This window comes from Xenopus laevis, chromosome 2S, assembly GCF_017654675.1.
Source record: "Xenopus laevis strain J_2021 chromosome 2S, Xenopus_laevis_v10.1, whole genome shotgun sequence".
NCBI classification, from domain to species: domain Eukaryota; kingdom Metazoa; phylum Chordata; class Amphibia; order Anura; family Pipidae; genus Xenopus; species Xenopus laevis.
In genome coordinates, this window is record NC_054374.1 from 75,014,559 (window position 1) to 75,039,459 (window position 24,901).

The 24,901-nt window shown below is 38.1% G+C and overlaps 1 protein-coding gene across 15 annotated transcripts in view; it reads right to left on the reverse strand.

Annotated features, from left to right (window-relative positions):
- The window catches only part of LOC108709567 (protein 4.1-like), a 99,665-nt gene that overhangs the window by 22,490 nt on the left and 52,274 nt on the right, over positions 1-24,901 (reverse strand). For 7 of the 15 annotated variants that reach the window (XM_041584005.1, XM_041584007.1, XM_041584006.1 and 4 more), the window contains 12 exons: positions 23,835-23,910; positions 19,346-19,564; positions 18,344-18,431; positions 14,845-14,997; positions 14,503-14,600; positions 13,249-13,421; positions 10,606-10,722; positions 9,735-9,842; positions 8,502-8,689; positions 5,546-5,605; positions 4,726-4,767; positions 752-814 (listed from right to left, as the gene is read on the reverse strand). In XM_041584005.1, the coding sequence (XP_041439939.1) occupies positions 752-814; positions 4,726-4,767; positions 5,546-5,605; positions 8,502-8,689; positions 9,735-9,842; positions 10,606-10,722; positions 13,249-13,421; positions 14,503-14,600; positions 14,845-14,997; positions 18,344-18,431; positions 19,346-19,564; positions 23,835-23,910 (1,385 nt within the window). The remainder of the gene's footprint in view (positions 1-751; positions 815-4,725; positions 4,768-5,545; positions 5,606-8,501; positions 8,690-9,734; positions 9,843-10,605; positions 10,723-13,248; positions 13,422-14,502; positions 14,601-14,844; positions 14,998-18,343; positions 18,432-19,345; positions 19,565-23,834; positions 23,911-24,901) is intronic. The other 8 variants (XM_041583996.1, XM_041584000.1, XM_041583997.1 and 5 more) reach the window with 8 other exon arrangements.

Consider the following 24,901-nt stretch of genomic DNA (forward strand, 5'->3'; position numbering starts at 1 on the left):
TGAAAAGCAGGAAGTTGGATTCTGGCTGTTTTATTAGACATCTGTTCACTCCAGCCCTTTATACATTACATTTTTTCCTAACTAACTATATTGGACATTTTTTTTATTTTGCACAGCCTATCTATTTACCCAGTTTTTATTTTCACACTGAACTATTCCTTTAAGGCAATTATAACAGAGAAAGACTTACCTGTGAAGGAAGAGCAGAACACAGACCTTATTATTCACAGTCAAAGACAGTTATTAAAAAAGGCTAATCCAGTGCTGTGAAGCAGTGTTCTTCCTGCTGCTATAATTCTACTTATCCCAGTGAGCCCATACAAATTGTGCTTGCTGCATACAGTAGCTACCAGTAACGCCAGTACCTAGTTTATAACTAATGATGTATCTGGGTAAAAGAGCATTCCATTATAAATGTGTCTTTGCTTCACTGCACTCAGCTTTATCTTAAAAAAAACGGATTCTAGTGCTCTAATTTAGGAAGATCCATTATATTAACCCAATTTTTATGCCAGAGAGCAAATTAATATTAAATAGAAAGCAAAAGCTGCAGTGTGTGTTGTGTGCCAAGTCTGTCTTAAGACGTGCCTTAAAGCCATGAGGGACACAAGAAACACACTCATGCAAGCCTATCACACACAGAGAAATGGCAGACACCTTTGAAATGAAAGACTACAGAAAATTGCAAACGTGAACAAAAAAAGGAAAGAAAAGAAAAAACAAACAGGCAATTGCATGGGTTCATACCAACCTCCAACATTAAATTGCTATGTCTGATATAAATGTTTTCACCCTCTAGTTTCCTTGCTCTTTTCTGTGGAAGTGAACAAAAATAAATATAAAGGTGGTAAAATTTCAAATTAAAAAAAAATTCTTGCAGAGCTGAAAATATGAAAAAAAGGAGCAAACCATTTAATGGTAAAAATATTAGTGCAAGTGCAACGGCTAATTTAGATGTTGTGATGAACAAACAGATGGGGGCAGATTTACTAACCGCCAAAAATTCCACAGCGTCCACTTCGCAGCCATCGCAAAACAATTCGCCAGATGAAAATTTGCCCAGACAATGCTAATTCACTAACATGCAGAGTTTCATCCTGGGCGCCAAATGCTGGCGAATTTTCGCTAATACTTTGGCTATGCGAGCAATTCAAAGCGAAGGTGCGCTCGTGTTAGTTTCTACCTAGCGCAAAATCACTAGAGGTCTATCGCTCAGGTTAGTTTACATACAGTGGGAAATTTAAAGTTGAATGGACGACTTTATGTTATATGTTGCATCAAATACATTACATTTCCACTGTTAATTACACATGTCCAGGGAACCTTTATAAAGACAATAAAATTGTTATAATGCCCTACACATGAGCCCACTGTTTAGTTAATGTATGGGGGAAACCGGTTACACAAAAAAATTTTTTAGGAATTCTGCAGGCTATCATTCTGAAAAAAGGAAAAGACTCCAGCGTTTTTTGGACTTTGATGCATTTTTCATTTACAGAATATAATGTATGTGACAGGAGCTTGAGGAAGATCAAGCTACTTTAATGCGAAGGTAACTCTGGCGAAAGAGGTAACGTTCAGTAAAATCCGCATGTTAGTGAATTTGTAGAGAAACTACCGTTCGCCAGAGCGAAAAGTCACCTGGATGACCGCTAGCGACAGTCTCTTTAGCTAGCGAATTGGCGCATGCGCCCTTTAGTAAATCAGATATGTCCCTGCTGGTGGCAACGCTGGGAAAAGTCACTAGCATTCGCCACTTCACCCTTTAGTAAATCTGCCCCATGGTGTCTGATTTATGGCTCCACCTAAAAAATTGGTTTTCCAACCTCAGTCTTGGGTGAGTTACAGCCTACTGAATATCATCTGCTCCAAGAATGGATATGCAACCTCTCTGTATAATTTTTTTATCTGCCAATCTCTTGTTGAGTTGTTTTCAGATTGTTCACCAGAAACAAAGACTTTTTTTTATTGCTTCCCATCTTTTATTTTATACAATTTGTTACATTTAGTTGATACACTTCTCAACAGCATCTGTGGGAATATTAGCAACTATTGTATTAATTCTAACAGCTGCCTTTAATGTAACTGGGATTCTGGTCAGCATGGCTAAAGATAAGAAATGTAGCAACTTAAGGTAGCCATAGATATAACAATTACGATCTTTCTTGGAAAAGATGCAGAATCGTCACATATACAGGTAGAAACAATAGAATTCTACCTGTATCTGACAATTCACCACTAACAATGGCCGATGTTTGGGTGTCTTCAAAGGCACCCGATCAAAATTTTCAGTCCAGGCATATCGACAAGCCGACCGATATCCAAGTCTTCGGCCGATATCAGTCGGCTCTTTTTCCACCATAAACGCACTGAATATCGTACGAAAAATAGTTTCATACAACATTATCTGTGCGTCTATGGCCACCTTAAATCAATCAATTCAGAACAGTTAGAGTCTGCGACCCCCTCTTCCAGAGCTACTTTAGAAAAAAGGTGAAAAATTAAACTTTACACTTCAACATTAGAAAATGGTCCAAAGTAAATGGAAAAAGTCTTTTATTTCTGGTAAAACTATCTGAAACCAACTGAACTGGAAAAAGTGTTTGAAGGTGAACAACCCCTTTAATTTGATTACACAGCTGAACAAAGCTATTTACATGGTCTGCATTTCCTGTGGCCTGTTCCCAGCTTGTTTTGTTTTGTTTTTTTGCACTAATTTACTGGGTTGCAAATCCACCACCAGTTCCCAAAGACAGGGGACTAACATTATAAGATCCAGCAAAGTAAAATCAGGTTCAATATAATTCATTGTATAAAATCACCACAACAGGTTTCATAGAACCCTAAACCTGGAAGCCTTGTTGCTATAAGAAAACTTCTGTAATATTTAAAGACAGAGAGATGTAAAACTCAGCCTATCTATTTACCCAGTTTTTATTTTTATACTGAACAATTCCTTTAACAGACAGGAACTGAAAGAGCCTCTTCCCATTGACTAAATTGGGATGTCCACTATTCAGCCCTCACCTGGTGAATGTCACCAGAAAGCAGTAAATGACAAATTTTAGAGCAGCAATTGTAGTGTAAAGGCAGCTTTTGGGGCAGCTTAAAATGTAACTTGTGTCATTGCTTTAACACACATGACAAAGTTACTTGGTTTATTTCACCTTTCTTTTTCCATCCAATGAAGATGGAGCTAAATAATATATTTAAAATCTATAAAGCATTTTTATAACTCCATGACATTAAGTTGTCATGGATAGGACTCTCTGGCCTTGTGCCTTATGTTTTCTGTATTAAAATTATTTTTGGCCCTTGGCATGTTACTAAAAAGCAATGCAACCAAGATTTGTCTTTCATGTTCGTATTGCACATAACTGGGTTTCACAGACGTGTTTTTGTATATTGGGAATAATTTACCCTATACAGGTATGGGATCCGTTTCTGGGAACCCGTAATCCAAAACCTGTTTTCTAAGTGCAGACATCTTGGTATCATGGTCTGAGAAATGTTATATTAAAAACATTTGTGACAAGGACCCAAAAGCATCACAATTAAAATAATCATATGCAATAATAAATATATACTAATATGTACATTTTTCTGCTATATCATTATACAAGGAGTAACTGCTCTATTTCCAGCATACTGTAGGAGCTGAAATTAGCCAGCACCTACTTACACCTTCGGGCAGATTTACCTAGGGTCGAATATCGAGGGTTAATTAACCCTCGATATTCGACTGCTGAATTGAAATCCTTCGACTTCGAATATCGAAGTCGAAGGATTTAGCGCTATTCCTACGATTGAACGAATAATCGTTAATAGTAATATAATATAATAATAATATTTTTTTTTAAAGAGACAGTACTTCGACTATCGAATGGTTGAATAGTCAAACGATTTTTACTTCGAATCATTCTATTCGAAGTAGCCTAATTGATGGTCGAAGTAGCCATATTTGACCATTCGAAATTCGAAGTATTTTTTCTTCTAATCTTTCACTTGAGCTAAGTAAATGGGCCCCCTACTGTTTTCTCCAAAATAAAATCATAAAAAAGTAAATAGTAACTAAGTAGTAGCTCTAGAGCACCCCTTTGTCAATAGGTGGGCTCACAAATTATTAATCTGGCAGACTGGGAAGGTACAGTGGAATTTATGGCCTATAAATTTGCCTGACTGTGACTGTAAACATAGGAATATATTGCCCCTTTAGCAGGATAGAAGCTACATACCATTAAACATTGGAAATAAAAAAAAGTTCCCACAAAGACTCTGAGGTTTCTGTTCTTGAAGTATGTTAAAAGCTGGCCATACAAATAAATATCTTTTTGATGAGGTTGCCAAGCAAGAATTTCTTTGCACAACGTAAATCAGGGCTAAATCATGCTGATTTCATCTTTCCCCTCTGAGGCAACGACTGGATCATAGCTGAAGCTTATACAGGCCTGTTGGTGAAGTTCCCAAACAAGAATATCTTTGATATGTAATCACTTACAGGCCTGCATAGGCATAAATAAATATAGATAGATAGATCGATAGATAGGTAGGCATACACACATTTAAATGCAAAGTCTGTATGGCATAGGAAAATGTAATGCCTCTTTTAAAATGGAATGAGATGGGTCTTTATGAATAAATGCTCATATGAAATTATGTAAATGTGCTGCCTCCCTTATGTGAGAGATGGAAAGACAGACTGATTTCAACAGACACTATGCTGACCTTCCTCATGCGTACTATTTCATCGTCTCTCTCAGCTGGCGGCTGCATTATTTACAGGAGGGAGTTAAAGGGGAGAATTAAGTCTTAAAACAGAGAGAAAAAAACAGTACAGAAAAACACGCATACATGTATAGTCAGAACAAACAAAGTCGCCAGGACACGTCAACGACCCATTCAAAGTTCCAAGTAGCAGTAATGATCAACCAGGGATCATATATCTTAATATCTGCATATCTTTATTATTGTAAAAACATTCCAGGTTCTTCCGTATATCCTTTTTGAGAGCAAAAAGGGTCTTGTGGTAGAAGCTATAGATTCTCTGGACTCACAGTGTTCTCTATGGATATCTTATATAAAGACACCGGGAGCCCTGAATATCTTATAATGATGGGGAACAGAGGCTAAAATGTGGTTTAACTACTAATATTCATTATGTGCAAGGCTTTCTTAGTACCTCTTCTTTTGCAATTTAAATATGGTTCTTGGGCATTCAGTCCAAGGTTGATAACGCAATATGTATTAATGACAAAAACATTTGCACCCCTTCCCAAGTATTAGTTCTGTACATTATACACAATTCTGCAGAACACATTCAGGAGAAAAGGTAGATTTTAGCCAGGCTCCTAATGGAGCCTAATTCATGCAAATCTCAATCTTAGCTATATAACTGTGTGAGTGGTTATGTAATTATGCATAGGAGAATGTGACTGTGTAAACAGTATTGTGGCGCTACCCCTTCACATAACACTGTTGACAGAATTGATTTTTTTGACAATTTGATTTTTAGAGACATTTCTTGGGAGCAATTCAAAGTACTAACCTTAATTGGATCCCCATTGGCAGTAGTTGAAGCTGAATCTTGCTGTGTAGCTTTAACATCCTGTATAGGAAAGCAGATTAAGCTTCATATACTTTTTGCAAAATGTAAGAATATATGATATAGGTATATGAGCTTTATAGATGCATGTGTCAAACTATATATATGTGGAACACTGTACCCGATCTCTCCTTATGTATTTCCAACTGTGCAAAAGAGTTTTTTTTCCTTTCTGTGCGGTAACAAATCTTTAAAAATGCAGTGGTTAATTTGTGTTGAAAAAAGACCAAAAGTCTATAAAGCTCAACCCCTCCAAATGAAACTGAGTGCACATTCACTCACATACTCACACTGACCACTCCATAGACTCACATAAACTCCCATATCTATATCAATTATAATAATAGCAGATTCTCATGTGAAAAAACTTTATTGAATCGTTAAAAGGGACATATACCATTTGGCACAACTTGCTTATAGTGTTCTTATGAAAATTTTAATATAATTTAGTATTATTTCTTTATTTATGTTTCCATAAAATTAGAAGGCATACACTTCTAATACAATTAGGGGGTTATTAATCAAAGGTCGAATTTTAGAGTCATTTTTTTTTTAACTCTGATAAATTCTTAAATTGAATCCACAATTCGAATGGTATCGAAATAGTCCCAAAAACTCAAATTGAATTTGAATCACGTTTTCACATTGGAGTCTATGGGGTGCAATTTTCCAAACTTTCCAATAATTTGGTTCAATTCTACTATTAAAGGAAAACTATACCCCCAAACAATGTAGGTCTCTATAAAAAGATATTGCATAAAACAGCTCATATGTAAAACCCTGCTTCATGTAAATAAACGATTTTAATAATAATATACTTTTCTAGTAGTATGTGCCATTGGGTAATCATAAATAGAAAATTGCCATTTTAAAAAATAAGGGCCACTCCCTGGGATCGTACAATTCACTGTACTCGCAAACATACCAACAAACTATACATGTTAGGTCACATGAGCCAATTAACAACTAATTAAGGGTATCCTTTTCTAAACTATACAACAAATTGAAACTATATTTGGAGAGAAGTGGTTGAACTACAGAGGTGTAGTATTTGATACAGTTACAAAACAAGGTTCTTTTCTTTCTTTTTTTCTTTTTCATTACAATTAACTGATACCTTGTGTGACTGTAGAGTCTGAGTACCCATTTATTATTGTAAGAGTTAACTTTTCTTTCTAATAAAAAATGAGCCAATTAACAGACAGAGTTGTGTCTTTTGCTTCCACACTTCTTCCTGTTACAGTTAGAGTTGAAGTATTTCTGGTCAGGTGATCTCTGAGACAGCACAGAGACCATCACGAAATGGTAGCTCAAGGCAAGAGATGTAAAAGGGCAATATTTACTTAAATATATATTCCAGTTTGGTAAGATTCTTTAATATGCCACTTAATATGATATGAACTATCTGTTGCTTAAGTGTTCATTTTGGGGGTATAGTTTTCCTTTAACATCTTCAAATAGTTCAAGGGACCTCTGCCATTGACTTCTACATGAACTCGGCAGGTTTTAGGTGGAGAATATTTAAATTAGAATGGTTTCCAGGGTCGAGGTGTCATAAATCTCACATTCAAATTCGAGTTGGCGGTTTAAATTCGAATTTGTAAGTTTTGACCAAAAAATAATTTTTTTTTTGAAAATTTGAAATCAAATTTACCATTCGAACCTTAGTAAATCTGCCCCTAAATGTTCACTATGTATCACAAGCTGCCACTGCTGCTGCAGAGAGGCACTTGAGTGATATAGCTGAACAAAAAAGAGTCAGGAAACGCTGCATCAGTAACGCCTGAAGTTCTGTTCAGCCTTGTGTTCAGAACACAAGGGGTGCCTGTGATGCACATTCATGAAACTAGAAATGTTTGGAAAAATATTATTATGCTATAAGAGAACTTTTAGCAAGTTTTACAAACTGGTAAATGTCCCCTTTAAACCCATAATTGTTTGTAGTGGGCAGTAACATTTTCCTGTCAGTGAGGACAGTGTTTAGAGTTTAGTGGGAAACTTTCAGGATTCCAGAGTTTAAATTCTGTCACTATGGGCCTGATTTACTAAAATTTAGATTTCTAATTTTTTTCACAAATGGTACTTTTTCACTAAAAATGTTTGTGTTTGTGTGTGGGGGGGGTCCTGTAAACTGCAAAAAAAATTAGTAGTTAATGTTCCATAGAAGTCAATGGGAGCTATGCTAACTTGGACCTTTTTTATTAAAAACATTTTTAAACTATTGAGAGGTTTTCTGATAATTTTTTTTTGCTAGTAATTATCTGAAAAACTAGAAATATTCATATTTTTTTAGCGAATAGTTTAGTGTTTTTTCCATCCGTGGTTTAGAGAAACAAAGTTTAATGTCGGTTTCAAAAACCTCTAAAACCACAAAAATTGACCTTTACCAAACAGGCCTCCAGGAGATTTTTTTTATCACTGAGAATATTGTAATATATGCCACATGCAGATATCTTAGATACACAGAAACACGGTGTGGGCAATATATATTATATATAGATATATAAACAAACTACTGGATAGGTGCACTCAGAAAACAATGGGAATGCCTAGGTGCTGGAACATATATCAAAATCTATAGAGCAAAGAAATCCGCACTCATAGGTCTTTTGTGAAGAAAAAAATGGGTTTATTCAACGTTTCGGCTCTTAGACTCGAGCCGTCATCAGTCCAGATGACGGCTCGAGTCTAAGAGCCGAAACGTTGAATAAACCCATTTTTTTCTTCACAAAAGAACTATGACTGCCGATTTCTTTGCTATATATATATATATATATATATATATATATATATATATATATATATATATATATATATATAATTATATACACACACAGTATATATATACACACACGCTGGACTAATATAAGATATAAGGGCTAGACAGTTTTTAAGTCACCTCAGGACTTTCACGCTGAATTTGCACTCTTTCTTTGGGCTTCTCCTCTGTTTTTCTGGAAATATTCTCTGCTCTGGGTACTGGAGTCTTTCTTTGGGCTGCAGGCTGTGGAATGACTTCTCTCTGAGGGAAGACTGGGGCTGATACAGGGCGGTGGCTCCTGGAGGCTTCTGGGGTTGCAACTGCAGCTGTAAAGTGACAGGTCATAATTTTACTAATATTGAAGATGGCAGTGTTGCAGTATTACTGTTTTGTAAGAAGAGTGCAAGGCTAAAATTTAGTTAGACTTTTTTTATTTAGAGAACTTGGAAAAAGATCCTCATATGTGTAATGTCCCACATTGTGATCTTACATGTCTGTAATTGTCTGTAATGAAATGCCATGAGTATAGCATGATTGGATGCTGCAGTTTTAGGAAAAAATTGTGCATGTGTGTTACAATTTCCGCTTTATAAAAATAGGGACATATAACTGGCTAATTTCTAAGCATTGCTGCCAGTACTTTTTCTTGACTATACAGCGAAGAATCGCCTTGTGTGACATTAACCTAAATAGAGTACTGGTTTATAAAACAACTCTCACATTTGATGTGGTATTAAAGAGCAGGATATGATCCATAAAAGTAGCACTGGAACATTAAAGGTGAACCAGGCACTGTATATCAAAATGATACTGATATCAAGGAAAGAAGTTTCGTTATTTCTTTTTGAATTTTACCATAAAACATATGTTACATGTATAATTCCAAACTTCCCTTTTTGACAACGTTGTCAAAATGGGTGTATCTATAACGGGGGGGGGCACCACATCTGCAGGCGTCTGTGAAAAAATTAGTCTGAGTGTATTTGTTCAGTGTTTATCATTCCCCCTTTTGTGTTAGGCATCATAGGGTTCGAAAATCCCAATGTGACTTAGACATATGTCCTGTAGAGGATGGAAGTAAAGACACTACTGTATAGGAGTCAATAAGCTGTTCTGCCCAAACTACAGTGCCCTTGTTCATAGACATCATTCAAAAGTACCTGCAAAAGAAGTTAATACTGCATAATTTGTTTGATAAACATAATTAATTATATTAATAGATACAAGAGTAGAGGAAAACAATATCAGTCACAATTAAATGCATGTAATTCTAAAACAGATGCTTTACTTTATTTTCCACATAAATATTTCCCAATCTGAAGCAGAAGGGTTAACAAGTAGCCAAAGATATCAGCCTCCACACAGGGGTACCTGGCTGCTCTGTTTCCTTATGCCCTAATGGGATATGTTCATCTCCATCTCTTTTGTTCTTTAACATGAGATCACCATCATTATCACTGTTCTCCATTATTATCTTTTCTGAAAACAAGTTCACGATATTATCAATTTGACAGTGTTCCAGGTTGTAAATATAATCAAACATTGAATTGCAAGCTTGAAAGCACAGAAAAGCTAATTTTTGTTATTTTTTGCTGCTTTTAAAGGAGAACTAAACCCCCCGCGATGTTAAGTCCCCACTGGTCCCCCTCCCTGCCTCCCCCCTGCACAGTCTTACCACAGAATTCTGTCCCCTCTTGAAATAGTGACCACACATGCAGAGTCAGCGCAACGGAGCTCACGAGAGCCATCTTCTTCTCTTCAGTAATCTTTGTGTCTTCTTCCCCTTCGGCAATTTCTTCCTCTTTCGTCGCATGCGCAGTTGTCACGAACTGGAAGATTGCTCCAACTGCGCATGCCCCTTTACGCCACTCACTTCACAAAGATTACCGAAGAGAAGATGGCGCCTGTGAGATCTGCCTTGCTCACTCTGCATGTTTGGTCACTATTTCAAGAGGGGACAGAATCCTTCGAATTGTTCGATTAAAGTATTTGCGGTAAATCCTTTGACTTCAATATTCGAAGTCAAAGGATTTTACTTCGATGGTCGAATATCGAGGGTTAATTAACCCTCGATATTCGACCCTTAGTAAATGGGCCTCTAAATATTTTCTGTTCACTTTTCAAATTCCTGTATATTAATAAGCATTGCACTTGCCTGCATTAAAAAGCAGCAGAAAAGAGCTGTAGGAAGCTTTAAAGAAACAGGATTTGCATGAAGCAGCATCCAGATGACATATTATACCTGGACAAAAGATGACTGCTGGTATGGACTGCTTTCTGTCCTCTACCTCAGTTACTTCCAGATCATTTTCTGTATCTTCTAAGTTATGGAACTGAACTGAGACATGGCCTGGCTTTGCTGATAAAACGTGCAAAGGCGAGGGGGAAAAGGAGTTTAGAATTATAAAACCATTGGGCTTAAACTAATGCCACTTGTGCTTTTTGTCACAGGGAAAAGACAAAATGCATAAACTAATTCTAAATAAAATGTAGAACAATAGCTTTGCTTATGGCAGGAAATGATCAAGTATAACAAGAAGTTCTTGCTGGCCGGGGTGCATGAATGAAGGGACACAAATACCTACCAGCATTTCATACAGCTGCTCATAGGCCACCCTTTACATGCAGAGAACTGCATTTGAAGATGAAGGTGCCTTTGGTTCAAGTGTATATATATTACTCCTGACATGAACATATCAGTCAAGAGAGAATGGAGCTGGCAAATCCGGTGATAATATTTACTTATAATACACAAAAGCCATGAATATCTTGTAAATTATATCCTTATAAACGGTGAGTTCTGATGTCATTTCTGTCACATGACTCACTGAAATTTGTGTATTATAATAAATAAAGTACCCCCAGTTGCAAAATATGAGGATATTAGATGTTACCTCGGAGTTCCATGACCTGTATAAATTCACTCGGCCTTCGGCCTCGTGGTTTTAAATGGTCATGAGACTCCTCGGTAACTTATAATATCCTTATATTTTACAAGAGGGGGTACTTTATTCACTATATAAACAGTGCTTAATGGTGTCAACAATTATAGTTGGTATATGGTGATGTAATTTCAGATGACTCCCAGCAACTTGATGGTCATTACATTATATTATTCATTAAATAAGCAATTTAGTTTTTTCTGTACATACCAAAATATATCTATTTTACGACTGTGTTTGCATACGAAGAATTCAAATAAAATATTTGTAGCTAGTTTCCTAATTTTTTAAAACCTAGCAGGGCCATCTGTAATAATTCCAGGGTTCCCTGATGTCAATGAGTGCAATTCTATTCAATTCTTCATAGTGAACTGAAAAAGTACATTGGCACTCAAGTTCTCACAAGCACGACTTTCTTGCAAATTTGCGAATAAATAATAAATTGTAACATGTGTAGTAAAATTTTGCAATAGCAAAGGATCTTTGTGTCAAAATATCTAACGAAACTCCAGAGCATATATTAACCCTAACCTTTACTTAAAGGAGAACTAAACCCCCATATCATAAAACCCACTACCCTACATAATTCCCCCCTCCCTGCTACCGCCTGCACAGGTGATAACTTCAGTACTTGCCCCTAATCCTGTAATTACCCTTCATTGCAGAGCAAGCGCAGCGGAGCTCAGGGGCACCATCTTCTTCTCTTCAGTAATCTTCGGAAAGTAAGCATCGTATCGGCTCATGCCAAGTTGAAGCAAACTTCCAGTTCTGGACAACTGCGCATGCACCGAAAGTGACGGAAATAGCCGACGGGAAGAAAGACGACCCAAAGATTACTGAAGAGAAGAAGATGGCGCCCGTGAGCTCCGATGTGCTTACTCTGCAACGAGGAGTAATTACATTATTAGGGGCAATTACTGAAGTTATCACCTGTGCAGGCGGGAGCAGGGAAGGGGGAACTATGTAGGATACGGGTAGTGATCTATATTATACGTGGGTTTAGTTCTCCTTTAATTATAATGAGCAATGTGATATTCCCCAGCAAATAATTTTACACTGCAAGCAACACTAAACATTCGCAAAACCACCATTTTAAACAATGCTTGTGATTTTAATTACATTCCTCCTTTAATGTATAAGCATTATGAGCAGATGTCCCAGATCCCAACGTCAAGGGGGCAAATTCACTAAGCGCCGAAGGCTAGCGTTAATTCGCTAGCGTTTGTCATTTTCGTTACTGCGCAAATTCACTAACGAACGCTGGCGTAGTTTCGCTAGTGTTACTTCACAACCTTACGCCAGGCGAATTTTGGCTAGCGACGTAACTACGCAAATTCACTAACTTGCGCAGTGTACTGAACGCTACCTTTTACGCTAGACTTCCTTCGCCACCTCAGACCTGGCAAAGCGCAATAGAGTAGATAGGGATTGTTTCAAAAAAAGTCATTTTTTTTCTAAGTCCCAAAAAACGCTGGCGTGTTTTCTACATAATGGGTGATAGGCTGAAAAAGATCGAAAAATTTTTTGGGGCTCCCCTCCTTCCCCCCTACATTTCCTGACTCATGGCAACTTACCTAGACAGTGGGCACATGTGTAGGGCCTGGCGCAACTTCGCATCTTAGTGAATTTGCCCCAAGGAGAGCACAATAAACTATGAAAATTAATATTTTTCTTTGTTACAGTTAGCACATTATAAAAGTCCAGATGGGTCGAAAAGTATTGTGTTTTTGCACCTCTGTTACTAAGGGTCCTCCACTGTTTGCACCTGTATTCTTTTGGGGTTTCGTGCCAGCATACAAGTGTGTTGGAGGCCTGTCTGCAATTTGTTTGGCTTCAGATGGCCAAAAAGTATACAAAATTGCCTCGAAGGGCATCCAACAACTCAGATGAGAAATGCCTAAAAGTCAGAAAGATATATAATAATAAACTGAACAGTGACCCACCTCCATCAAGACTGCGAGAGGCCCGTTTGCTGCCAGTGCGCACAAAATGGGGAGCAGGTCGATCAATAAGAGCACTGGCATGCCGAGTCTGTGCCTGTGTGCGCCCACTGTAGCGAAATTTGGATCCTAAAGAGATAAACCTGTGCTTGGGAATAGACTCTGAGGATGTCAACCTGAAGGGAACAAATGTGTCAGAATATATTTTAAGAACTATTTGCATATCAAATCACAAGACTTGCTGCAACAGAAATGTAAACTACACAAAGAGGAAGGACAACTCCAGATTTATTAATACTGACATGGGTAGGGATGTGATCCTGTAACTTCTTGGTTTAGTACTATTACCATGACATATTGGGTCAGTTTATCCTTAGCAGTATGGCTCTTCTACGTGCCTTCTACACTATGGGCCGATTTTTTATGCTGTGTAAAACGAAATTTGCCAGAAAACAGAGAAAAAAGTTGTGTAAATATATTAGCAAATTTATCAAGATGTGTTTTATTCTACGCTTTGCACACATCAGCTTTGCTGCCATCGTATAACATTGCTTCAAACCTTTGTAAGTAAGTTCTAGTGGAAATTGCACAAAGAAATAGTACGTAAAAAAAATACGCCATTTCGACACTATTTTTTTGCACGGCAATGCCTGCTGACGTTTGGCGAATTATTCCTCTGTTTTATACCATATAATAACTGCCCCTATGTGTATTCCACAGCAACAGATGCCAGCAGTTTGTGTCCACTAAATAAAATGTATTTAACTCTAGCAACATGTCTGTGCCACATGCAAAGTGTAATTTGCTCTAGTAATGTTCCCTACTGCACTGTGTGTTAGATAATGAAAGTCATAATGCTGGGGGGGGGGGGGATTTGCTGATTGTGTATGTACCAACCAGAAATAAAATACCTTGTCCCTTATAAAATGGTGCAGAAGGGAATACTGTTAAAGGAAATAACCTGAATATGGGACATTTAGGTAGAGGTAGTACACTCTGATTATGGTAGAGACCGTCTGCTATTGCACACAGCCTTTGGAATACACATTCTGTAGAAAGCCTGAGTACAAAAAGAGCCATTATATTGCTTGAATAACAATGAGGGTGGCATTTTCTGTTTGATGGACAAATACCAGCCCCTAAAAGTATTCTATGAAGGGCCCATTTTGATATAGTCTCCCAAACTGTATCATTACTCAAATATGGCAAGGTGACATTAGTAACTGTTTAATACTGTGCATCATAAGCAGAACTTACCTGAAAAATGTATGATGTTCAACACATACTTTCCAAAGTTTCTTTGCTGCCTTATAACTGGGAAGCTTAAATCCTATTGTATTTTCATATTGCTCCTGCTGGTGAAATAAAAGATCTTTAAAAATGTTGCTTATGGAGGTCAAAGTATAATAAATGTAGGTTGCCATACCTTGGGTATGAAACAATGGAATAGAATCTGCCAAACCATAGCCAAGGCTACCCCTGGTTGCTAATGGCTAGCAAACCCCTTCTCCATCAAACAACATATATTAAAGAACAGCCAGACTTTTGCTGCTTAGTCTTTCCCATTAGAACATCCAGATATATCATTTAAAATCATACCTCTCCTGGGCGGATTTTGATGAAGAAACTGCTTCTTTTATATGAGATTTTCAATACTTTCGGCCATGGAAACCGGTTAATCCTCAGATTGTCTTTGAAGACCATAAGACCACCAGAGCAAACACCAAGCTTGATATCCACTCCCTCTAAGTCCTGAAACATACAAGACATCAATCAGAAATTCCGCACAAAAAAAAATACACACAGTATCCTTTAACTACCACCACTGACAAATTCTAGTAGAGGTGCAGATGGATGGGAATTAGTATATATCAAATGGTCCAAGCTTCTATACAGAGGCATGAGAAGCAGTGCTTTGGCAAATTATATTTGGAGGATTATGTAAATTGGGAACAGTTCAGATTTGTGTACCCTTTCATTAGATTTAAACATATAGTTTATTGATCAAAAGTAAGTTCTCACTTTTCAGAAATTGCTCATTCAAAACATTACCAGTAAACCATGTTTTGTTGTAACCGGATTAACTTGGTAAAAAAAAAAACAGTATGGCAGCTTACAATCACAAAATGAATAGTGCTCCCTTCATGTAATGGGAATACTTTTTTTTCCAGACAAAGTACATATATAATTTCAGATATGCAAATGAGTTGCCTGGCATTAAGCATGGGTCTGTCAGCGGGGGCCTGCGGCACCCACAGGGGGGTGTAGTAAGGATCAAGGAGGAAGTCCTTTTCCAGTGAGTCCAGGCAAAGTACAATTTAAGGGAAATCCAATAGAGAGGTCAAGTCCAGGCAAGGGTTCAAGATGGCAGGCAGCAAGGTTCAAATGTCAGGAAACAGGCAGAAGATCAATAACAGGAAAAACAGGCAAGCAGGGAGACCCAGGAACACAATATAATATTGAGCTATACTCGGGCATCAAACCCGGGTTTCCGGCGTCCTTTTAAGTTTGAATTTGGTGCCACAGTGCGTGACGTCACCGCGCCGGCACCGTCCTTGCGCCCACGTGTAGTCCTGGGCGCCGCCATCTTGGATCCGCTGCGCCGGGAGTAAGGTAGGGAGCACCGAGCGCTCATCGTGACAGGGTCCTAATTTAGCAGCAACTGGTCAGTGTGAGGATACCTGGAAGTCTAGTGGTGCTTTCTCCTCCTTCGCATGCCGCTTCTTGACGTGCGATTGTGCACTTCAGGGTTTTTGACGCCTGTGCCGGGTGTGACGTCATTGTACTTGGGGTGAATTTCAAATATTTAAAGGGGCTTCATCCAAATATTCATTGTCCAAGGTAGGTCTATCTCCACCTGGGTGCGTTTCTAGTGTTCTGATCTTGTTCCTTTACCTAGTGTGTCCCTGAACATCCCAAGTCTGCTGCCTGTCCTGACCTTTGCTTGTATTTTGACTACCCTTTTGGATTCTCCTCTGTACTGCGATACTGTTGGTTTTTGACCCGGCCTCTGACCCCAACTACGTTCTTGTCTCCTGATTCAGTACTGCTCTGTCTGATTGGTATCGACCTGGCCTGTACCTTGACGTAACGCACACATGTGTATTATGTGCATGCGAGTGACCAGACATGGCTGCTCGCCCGGTGTGGGTGGCATAGCGCTGGCGGGGGGCATTTTTTAAAAAAAATACTACTGTTATCACCAACCGGAATGCGGGCTCTTCTCCAAACAACGCTTTCCCAAAAAAGTCTGTTTTGATGAAATGCCTGTTAATTGTATCTGGACCATGGATCTGGAAATGTGGCCGTTACAGCTGTTGCTACAAATTTCAGCACTTAGGATAATGTTTCAAATGGTGACGCTATCTTATGTAAAACAGCAGCAGTCCAAGCATTTTGCAACATTGACAAACCCTTAAACCTGATATTAAACACAATTAGGCAAAGCTGTCACATTAGAGATCTAGTGTGCTATGCGTGTTGATTTTAGAGTGACGCTGTTTTCAGCAGCAGGACACATAGAGTCCACGTGTCTGTTGCTGCTTTGGGGCCCCTGGGCGTCGCTCCCCAGGGACCACTCGTTCCCCACTTCTGCTCGTTGTATAGGGGCAAGGGAATGAGAGAAAACGGGGCTAGTGGCTTTACTATGCGGGAGTGCTACAGATCATAGATTCTAAAGAATTTAATTGTTGCTCAACTTAAATTGTTTGGGAACATCTCTTTTATATTTTATTTTACCTTAAAGGGGACCTGTAACCCTATTAAATAATACCAAACCCTATTTTATAAGTTAGACAAGCAAAATACAGTTCACACTTCAAAAATTATTTCAATATTGTTTCTTTTACCCTTGGAAATCACAATCACATTAAGCAGGCATCCACCATTTTGTGGACAAAAGCTTTAGATCATACCAAAATCTTGTTTATGCACCAAAATGGGCATCTGATGCCCATACACTGGCTACAAAATTAGATGTTCAAGATGGAGGGGGAATGTAGGGAGTGTGGTGACATCTAATAAGTGCAGAATGAAAAGTGAAAGTAATAGCCCCACCTCTATGCCTAAGGCATAAAGGAGGGGTAGGCTATATATGATTGACAGCGGAGAGTTTAAAATTTAAAAAAAAAGGGATTTGGGTTTCATGTTTAATTTTAAAAGGACTTTTATTATGCAGCGTTTTATGTCTGGGTTACAGCCTCCCTTTTAACATTTGCCTTTATAACCTCCAATATATTTTATAACCTCCAATGTATTTTTTTTTTTAAATACTATTTGATTTCTACAATTTAACTTGATCTTTGCTTGATTTTAATATTTTTTTTCACAGAAATGACTTGTTACAATACTAATAGAAATAACAGAATGTGTCTGCCATAAAACATGAGCAGACTGTCTGAGATGACAGCATATGGTACAGCATAAGTTAATAAAACTACTGAAACTAAGATTAAGAAAATATAAGAAAAGAAAAAATTGTACTTATTAATTAATCACATAGAATTTTTTTTTTTTCTATTAAGCTATCCTAGATATGAAGGCCTGTAAATACAAATACATCAGTAATGTTGATTGCATGGGACTAGTGATGAGAGATATTTTTCGCCAGGTTTTGCCATTAAAAATATGCCCATAGATTCCAATGGGTGAAATAATTTGTCGTGCATCAAAAAAAATTTGTCGTGCATCAAAAGAAATTGTTGTCTATAGATTTCAATGCATTTGGCAATTTTTTTGCCATTTCACAAATTTTCGTAGAAGTGAAACAGGTCAGATTCGCCCATCACTACTTGGGACCTGAGGGTTGCAAGATAACAGCTCGGTCCATAATGCGGATCACCGAATCTTATGGCTCCCAAAATGATATTTAAATGTAAAAAGAATCAATAGTATTATTGGTTACACCCCCAATGTGGATTTAGGCTAGCTTAGCTACCATCGAGTAAAAGGTACTGTTTTAGTAAATCAAAGAAAAATAAAATCCTTACAAAAAAAAAAAGAAATCTATGGGAAATGGTGATAATGGGGTTTCCGATATCTGCAATAATTTCCCATATGTTACGCAAGTATATAAATCCAATAGGTGTAGGCAACGTACCTTAGCTTGGTGAATATCTATGCCATACATGGTAAGCTTTTTGGCATTCTCCAGGAATTCCAGGTCAGCTTGGGCAGGGGTCATAGATCTGAAATAATACAAATAAAAACAGTAGTCAAGGTAACCACACTTAGAAATGTATTACAAATTAATGCAGATAAACAGGATAAACTGTATTTTAAGAAAAAAATCAAAACTATATAATTCCAATAATTCCCTCAACCTCTATTTAGGTTAATTCATTCCTTACTTATATCCCACTCCTCAACCATTTTAATATCAAAACATATATGAAATATTGGAAAGACATAATGTAGGTAATAAAAGTGGCTTTATCTCACTACCACCCTTTTTTTTAGATCTTCTGGTGGTCAGAATTGTGCACAGTTGAAGTTGGGCATGAAGCTATCAGAGACAGTGGCAAACACCTCTGATGGTCTCTGTAAAGTAAATGGGTTTGTTTAACACCTTTATAATAAAGCCATGAATAACCTGTAAATTAAATCCTTAAATCAATGATCCCCAAGCAGTAGCTCATGAGCTTTCCAACCCCTTGGATGTTGTCTCAGGGTCCTCAAAGCAGGTGCTTATTTTTGAATTCCAAACTTGAAGGTAAGTTTTTAATTGCATAAAAACTAAGTATAGTGCCAAGTAGAGCCTCTAGGCTGCCAGTCCACATAGGGGCTACCAAATAGCCAATTACAGCCCTTATTTGGCACCCCAATGGACTTTTTAATGCGTGTGTTGCTCCCCAACTGTTTTTACATTTGAATGTGGCTCACGGGTAAAACAGGTTGGGAACCCCTGCCTTAAATAGTCATGGAAATCCTTTGTAACTTTTAACATCCCTCTTTTATAATAGGTGGGGAATACTGTCATCTATGTAAAGCAAAATGCCAAACAAAACTGCATTGATTTAATTTCAAGTTTAAGGCTTACAATTTATCGCTATTCCGGAATGTTTTTTTCCAAAGAATTAGTTTTCACACATTCAGACCTTACCTATATGACTTATGAAGCTCCACAACCTTCTCCTCAAGATCTTTAGTCTGATTTGGACTGAGTTTAAATTCACTGACATAGTCTACACCATGGAGATCCTCTTCATAGTCACCCACCTCGGACTGCACAGTATAAGAACCGAGCAGAGCAAGAGTGGCAAATGAGCAGGGAAGACGACCACTACAAATATCTTTGCGCAGCTGGAGACACATGTAGTATCTGTAAAAGAAACGAAAACATAGAACATTAGAACTGGTTTATCAGAGACATGAAAAACACTGAACTGCAGAAAAAAAAGTAAGTATAATATTTCAACTGTTAGGTGTATAAGAAGCCATGAATGCAATAGTTTCTAAGCAGTTATAGTGGTAATGCACCATCCAAACACCTTTTCTCAGTTGAGTTGTTTTTAGATAGTACATCAGAAATAATGGGGGTTTTTTTTCATACTTTCTATTTTTCCAAAACTGAAGTTTAAAGACAAGCGTATTATAGTGAGACATTGTCACAAATGTCATTGTACGCTGTAGCCTTAAGACTTGCTTTCAGTGGAGCCATGCTCCCTAGTCCACACCATGGAAAACAGACCAATTTTCTTCCTCCACCCAACTTTACTGTCAACATTATACAATCTGCCAAACTCAGACGTTTTTATTCAGACACATTTGCACTTATGGAAATAATAGTGTATCCATGGTTTTTATTTCTAGTTCAAAAAATAATCTCAAATGGCAGCGTCCTTATAATGTTTAATTTATAGCCCCAAGTCACAGAGTTTTACAGGAAGCATTTGTATTGTGTCAGTTAACAGAATAGAATGAGCCAGCTGATAATAGGTGAAATGTGTAGCATTGATTTAGAACCTTTTGGAATGCTTTATGCTTAATACTGCTCACCCAAGGTTTTCCTTTCTGTGCTATATGCAGTCCACATTTTTAATAATGATAGTGGGCTGCAGAAAATTTAGAAATCGAGCACACACCCATCCTGGATACAACATAGTGAATAATATGTCAAGAGCAACACCTGGATACTCACATCTGAATACACTCAGGTAGGCACAGTGATGGAATTAAGGGGGTCACCCTAGTAAGTGAATGTGCAAGCCCTCTGCTTTCCATAGTGGGTGGTGCAAAGATGCTCTGGAAAGCAAAAGGACTCAAGTCCCACGATTCATCACTTCATAATGGAGGGTTAGAGGGGGGCTGCATGAAATGGTCCTTGGACAAAAAAGCCCTGGTTGCCTTTTTAGTCTGTGAAATTAAAGGTTTTTATGCAGCTATTTTACATAACTCAAAACAAATGAGCTGAGTCAAAAATAACCTTTGACGGTGTTTTAGATCACAGCAGAAAAAATTATATAAACCCTTTTTATGAATATAGGAAACTTTGTTCTTTAATGAGTGGATTGTGGCTCACATTTCTGCAGTGGTGCCAGGGTAAAAGCATTCACTGAAGGACTGAGCCACAAATATAATGATATGGAGAAATTTAGTTTCTCCATAAGATAAAAGGGTTTTATTGTGAATTTAAATACAATATGCTATTAGGCCAAAATTACCCTAGGGAAGGCTGAAAAAGACCTTGCCACTAACCCCAACAATAGTGCTAGGGAGACCATGGCAGAAGAGCAAAGGAATTTAGATCTACTGTATGTAGAAAAATTCTCCCAAAAGGAACTCCAAAACCCGCTCAGCAGCATGGTTCAACAAAGGATATAAAAATGGAAAACTCCTAGCCATACTGGCCAGGGATGACACCCCCCCGTATAGCAATAGCGGGAGTAAGGGATGAATCCGGGACCCTCCTCACGGACCGGAATCAAATTGTAAAGCGCTTTGGGGAATACTTCCAAAAAATATATGCAGCATTACCCCCACTCCCACAACATATGCTCCTAGACTACCTGGAGAAAAAAGGACTTCCCATCCATTCCACAAGACTATCTAGATAATGACATCACTGAAGAGGAAATAGGGGATGCCATAGTGGGAATGCCATCCGGCCGATGTCCAGGTTCATATGGCCTCCCAACAGAGCGGTATAAAGCTCACTCCCAAATACTGTCCCCATACCCACTCCCAGACACGTCCTACATGGCCCACATCACGCTTATCCACAAGTATGGAAAACCCCCCAAAAACTGTGACTCTTACTGCCCCATATCGCTGCTAAACTGTGATACAAAGATATTTGCTAAAGTTCTAGCCAACAGACTGAAACGGGCTGTAAAAGGTGTGGTTCATCCTGACAAGACAGGCTTCATGCCCAACAATGCCACAGACATAAACATCAGACGATTATTCAATAATCTAGAAGCCAAACACGATAACACAGGGAGTAGGATAGTTTTGTCATTAGACACAGCAAAAGCTATCTATGGGAGGTTCTCAGACACTTTGGTTTTGGGCCTCGATTTGTCACTTGGGTGAAAGCGCTATACCACAATCCGCAGGAAAAAATTCTTGTCAATGGCACCCTTTCAGAAGCAATACAGCTGGAGTGAGGGACGAGGCAGGGATGTCCCCCTGTCACCCCTGCTATTCGCGTTAGCAATAGAACGGCTGGCTATACAAATTAGAGATTCCCCAAGCATACTAGGTTTGCAAATAGGCAAATTTACTGAAAAGGTCTCCCTATATGCAGACGACATGCTACTGTACCAAGCCAACCCTAGAGGGGCAATAGACTCAGCACTAGACCTGCTTGAAGAATTTGGCAGGTACTCTGGACTAAGGGTAAACCAGGACAAATCTGTGATATTCCCCTTAGACCCGCTCCCTACTGAGCTTGCTACAAGCATTGGCCGCCTACAGGTGGTGCAGTTCTTTAAATACCTGGGAATCATAATTACGAGGGACTGTAAAAAATATGAGGAAACAAATCTAACGCCAATAACTAGGGCCCTGGCTGAAAAATAGATGTATGGACACAACTTCCCCTTACCCTACCTGGTAGAATAAATCTATTTAAAATGATATTCCTACCCAAATTTCTTTATTCCCTACACAACTCCCCAATTAGACCCAGACCCCAATGGTTCTAACATATAGATAGTTTTCTCAGGAGGTTTTACATTGTGGGCTCTTTAGAGGCACTTGTCAACCTCCTCTATAGAGGATCCTCTACACGGCACAACACCACAACCCCAATGCTGACGGTAATCGTGCATTCCAAAAGGCACTTAAATATGCACAGAGGCCAAGACAGGTGTGGTCAAAGTGGATGCCGATATGGGGCAATGGGAACCTCCCACATTTCCTTTCTCTCCCCGATATAGCACAATGGGCCAAGCAAGATATTAAGCAACTGCAAGCCATAGTGGTGGAGGGAGAAATAAAGCAGTTCCAAACTCTCAAAGAGAGCCACAACCTACCCCAAAGCATGTTTTTCAGATACCTCCAGCTCTCCCATGCCTTCCGCAAACAATTCCCTGATAGACCGATAGAGATGTCAGACACCACTCTTAAAAAAAATATTTAGAGATGGTCTTGTCAAACCACTGCCCCGTTCATATGCAATACTGTGGCAAGCCTCCCCTGACCCACTTGCCAAGGTTCTAGGGAAATGGAAGAGAGATATTCCTGACCTTACAGATGAAATGTGGGAGGATGTTCTAAAGCAGATCCCGGAAATAACTATACCAACTAGAGACAGGTATATACAAATTAAGTTTTTGAACAGAGTGTATCTCACCCCCCTATAGGCTGGCTAAAATGTAAGAAGTTTGATGCCATTTGGGGCTCACGGCTGGTCCTGAAGGTCAACCCTTCTATTTTTACAGGAAATGCGATGTGATAAGATGTAAAACTCTCATCGGAATGCTTTTATACCCCTCTCTGCTCCAACTCTACTCACTCTCTACTCTACACTATTGTTAAATTGAAAAATAAAAACGTAGAAAAAAAAGTACTGGTTGGAAAACATATGTGTCGCTTCCTTCTTTTAAGTTGGCCTAAAGTTTCCTCGCAAGACCTTTTTACATTATTGCCAGTGGGAAAGCATTTGCAAGAGATTAGCCACCCAAAATATTTAAAATATATATCACTGGCAACTAGTCATCTCATTTGCCAGAATCCTAAAATAGGACATACTGTTGCCAAGAAATAGTTTATTTATAGGTGCTTGATCAACAGATACAAACTTTAAATATAAAACAAAGAATATTTACTTATGAAGTTCATTTAAACCTTGTTATAGAAGAATGATAGAGTGTTACATTTTTAATAAAATCCAACCCAGTCTTTTCTATAAGTTTATTTACGCTTTGTAATACCTGTTTCCACAAGCAGTTTTTCAGCAAATTGTTCATAATATATGTTTCTTAGTTGACTTTAGTCGCCAAACACAACCCTATACTATGTGACTTGCCTTGTTGACCATGGGTCAAATCCCCCTCTTACACTTGAGGCTACAAACTGATGAAAAAAACCTTCATTTGCTCAACTGTCCTAGAACAAAAATAAAAAATGATTTATGAAATATTTACCTGGTAATATCCTCTGACAACTGTGCAGGATCAGGGGGATAAAACTTCACATTGAAAGTGAATTCACATGGACCTCCTATATATATGATTACAGATAAGAAAATATAAATTAATAAATGACAAAGGACTGCACAATGACAGTCTAATTCACCACACAACACAATAAAAACAGCACACAATTATAAATTATGTATTATTACAATAGAAGGATTATATATATTAGCCAATTAGTTTAATATTTAATCAAATACCTAGTTTATTTACACTAAGTAGACAACTGGCTTTTCACATGCATAATTTTTGATTGCTCAACAAAACCACACTATAATATCTCAGCATAATTATGAAAGAATCAGTCTCCTAAACGCAGACACATAATGGATTTCAAGCTGGCAAATATTCTCTTCCCAAAGCAAGCTGAATCTGATTTTGTACAATCATTCCAATTTAAACTAACACACCTGCAGGCTTAAAAATAAGCAGACCTTTTCCCAAATGATCACACTGTTTGGCCTCAAAGCTAACAACAAGATCACAAAAAGGCCTATGCAGACCGGTCAAAAAAGGTTATCTGTTGCCTTATTATGATGTCAATATCAGTTGAATAAACTTTTGTTTTGGCCTCATATACAACTAAATTAGCAAAGAGTGGCCAAATTGATAGAGAATACTGCTCATGTATGGCCAATACGATCAAAACATCTAGCGTAACAACACAGGGAGCAGAACGAGACATGGGTGTAAGCTTAAAGTTGCTGTGCAAACCCGTATCACAACAGATCTTACCAAACAATTCTTCCTTTTGGATATAAGTGTAAACCACCTCCTTCCTGCACAGTCTGTTACATAGAAAAGTGTTCCAATTTGTGAATTGAAAACTTGTATACAAAATGTCATGCCATTATAAATAAGGGAAAGAAATGGGGAAATTTTTGATTAGGAAAGCAATATGCTGACAGCTTACAGGAGCATGCACAGTTTCACTAGTCTAGGATCAGCTTCAGCTCCTGCAGGCTCTGTGTTTTTGAAGAGACATAAGGAGAATAAAGACCCCCATATACGGGCCT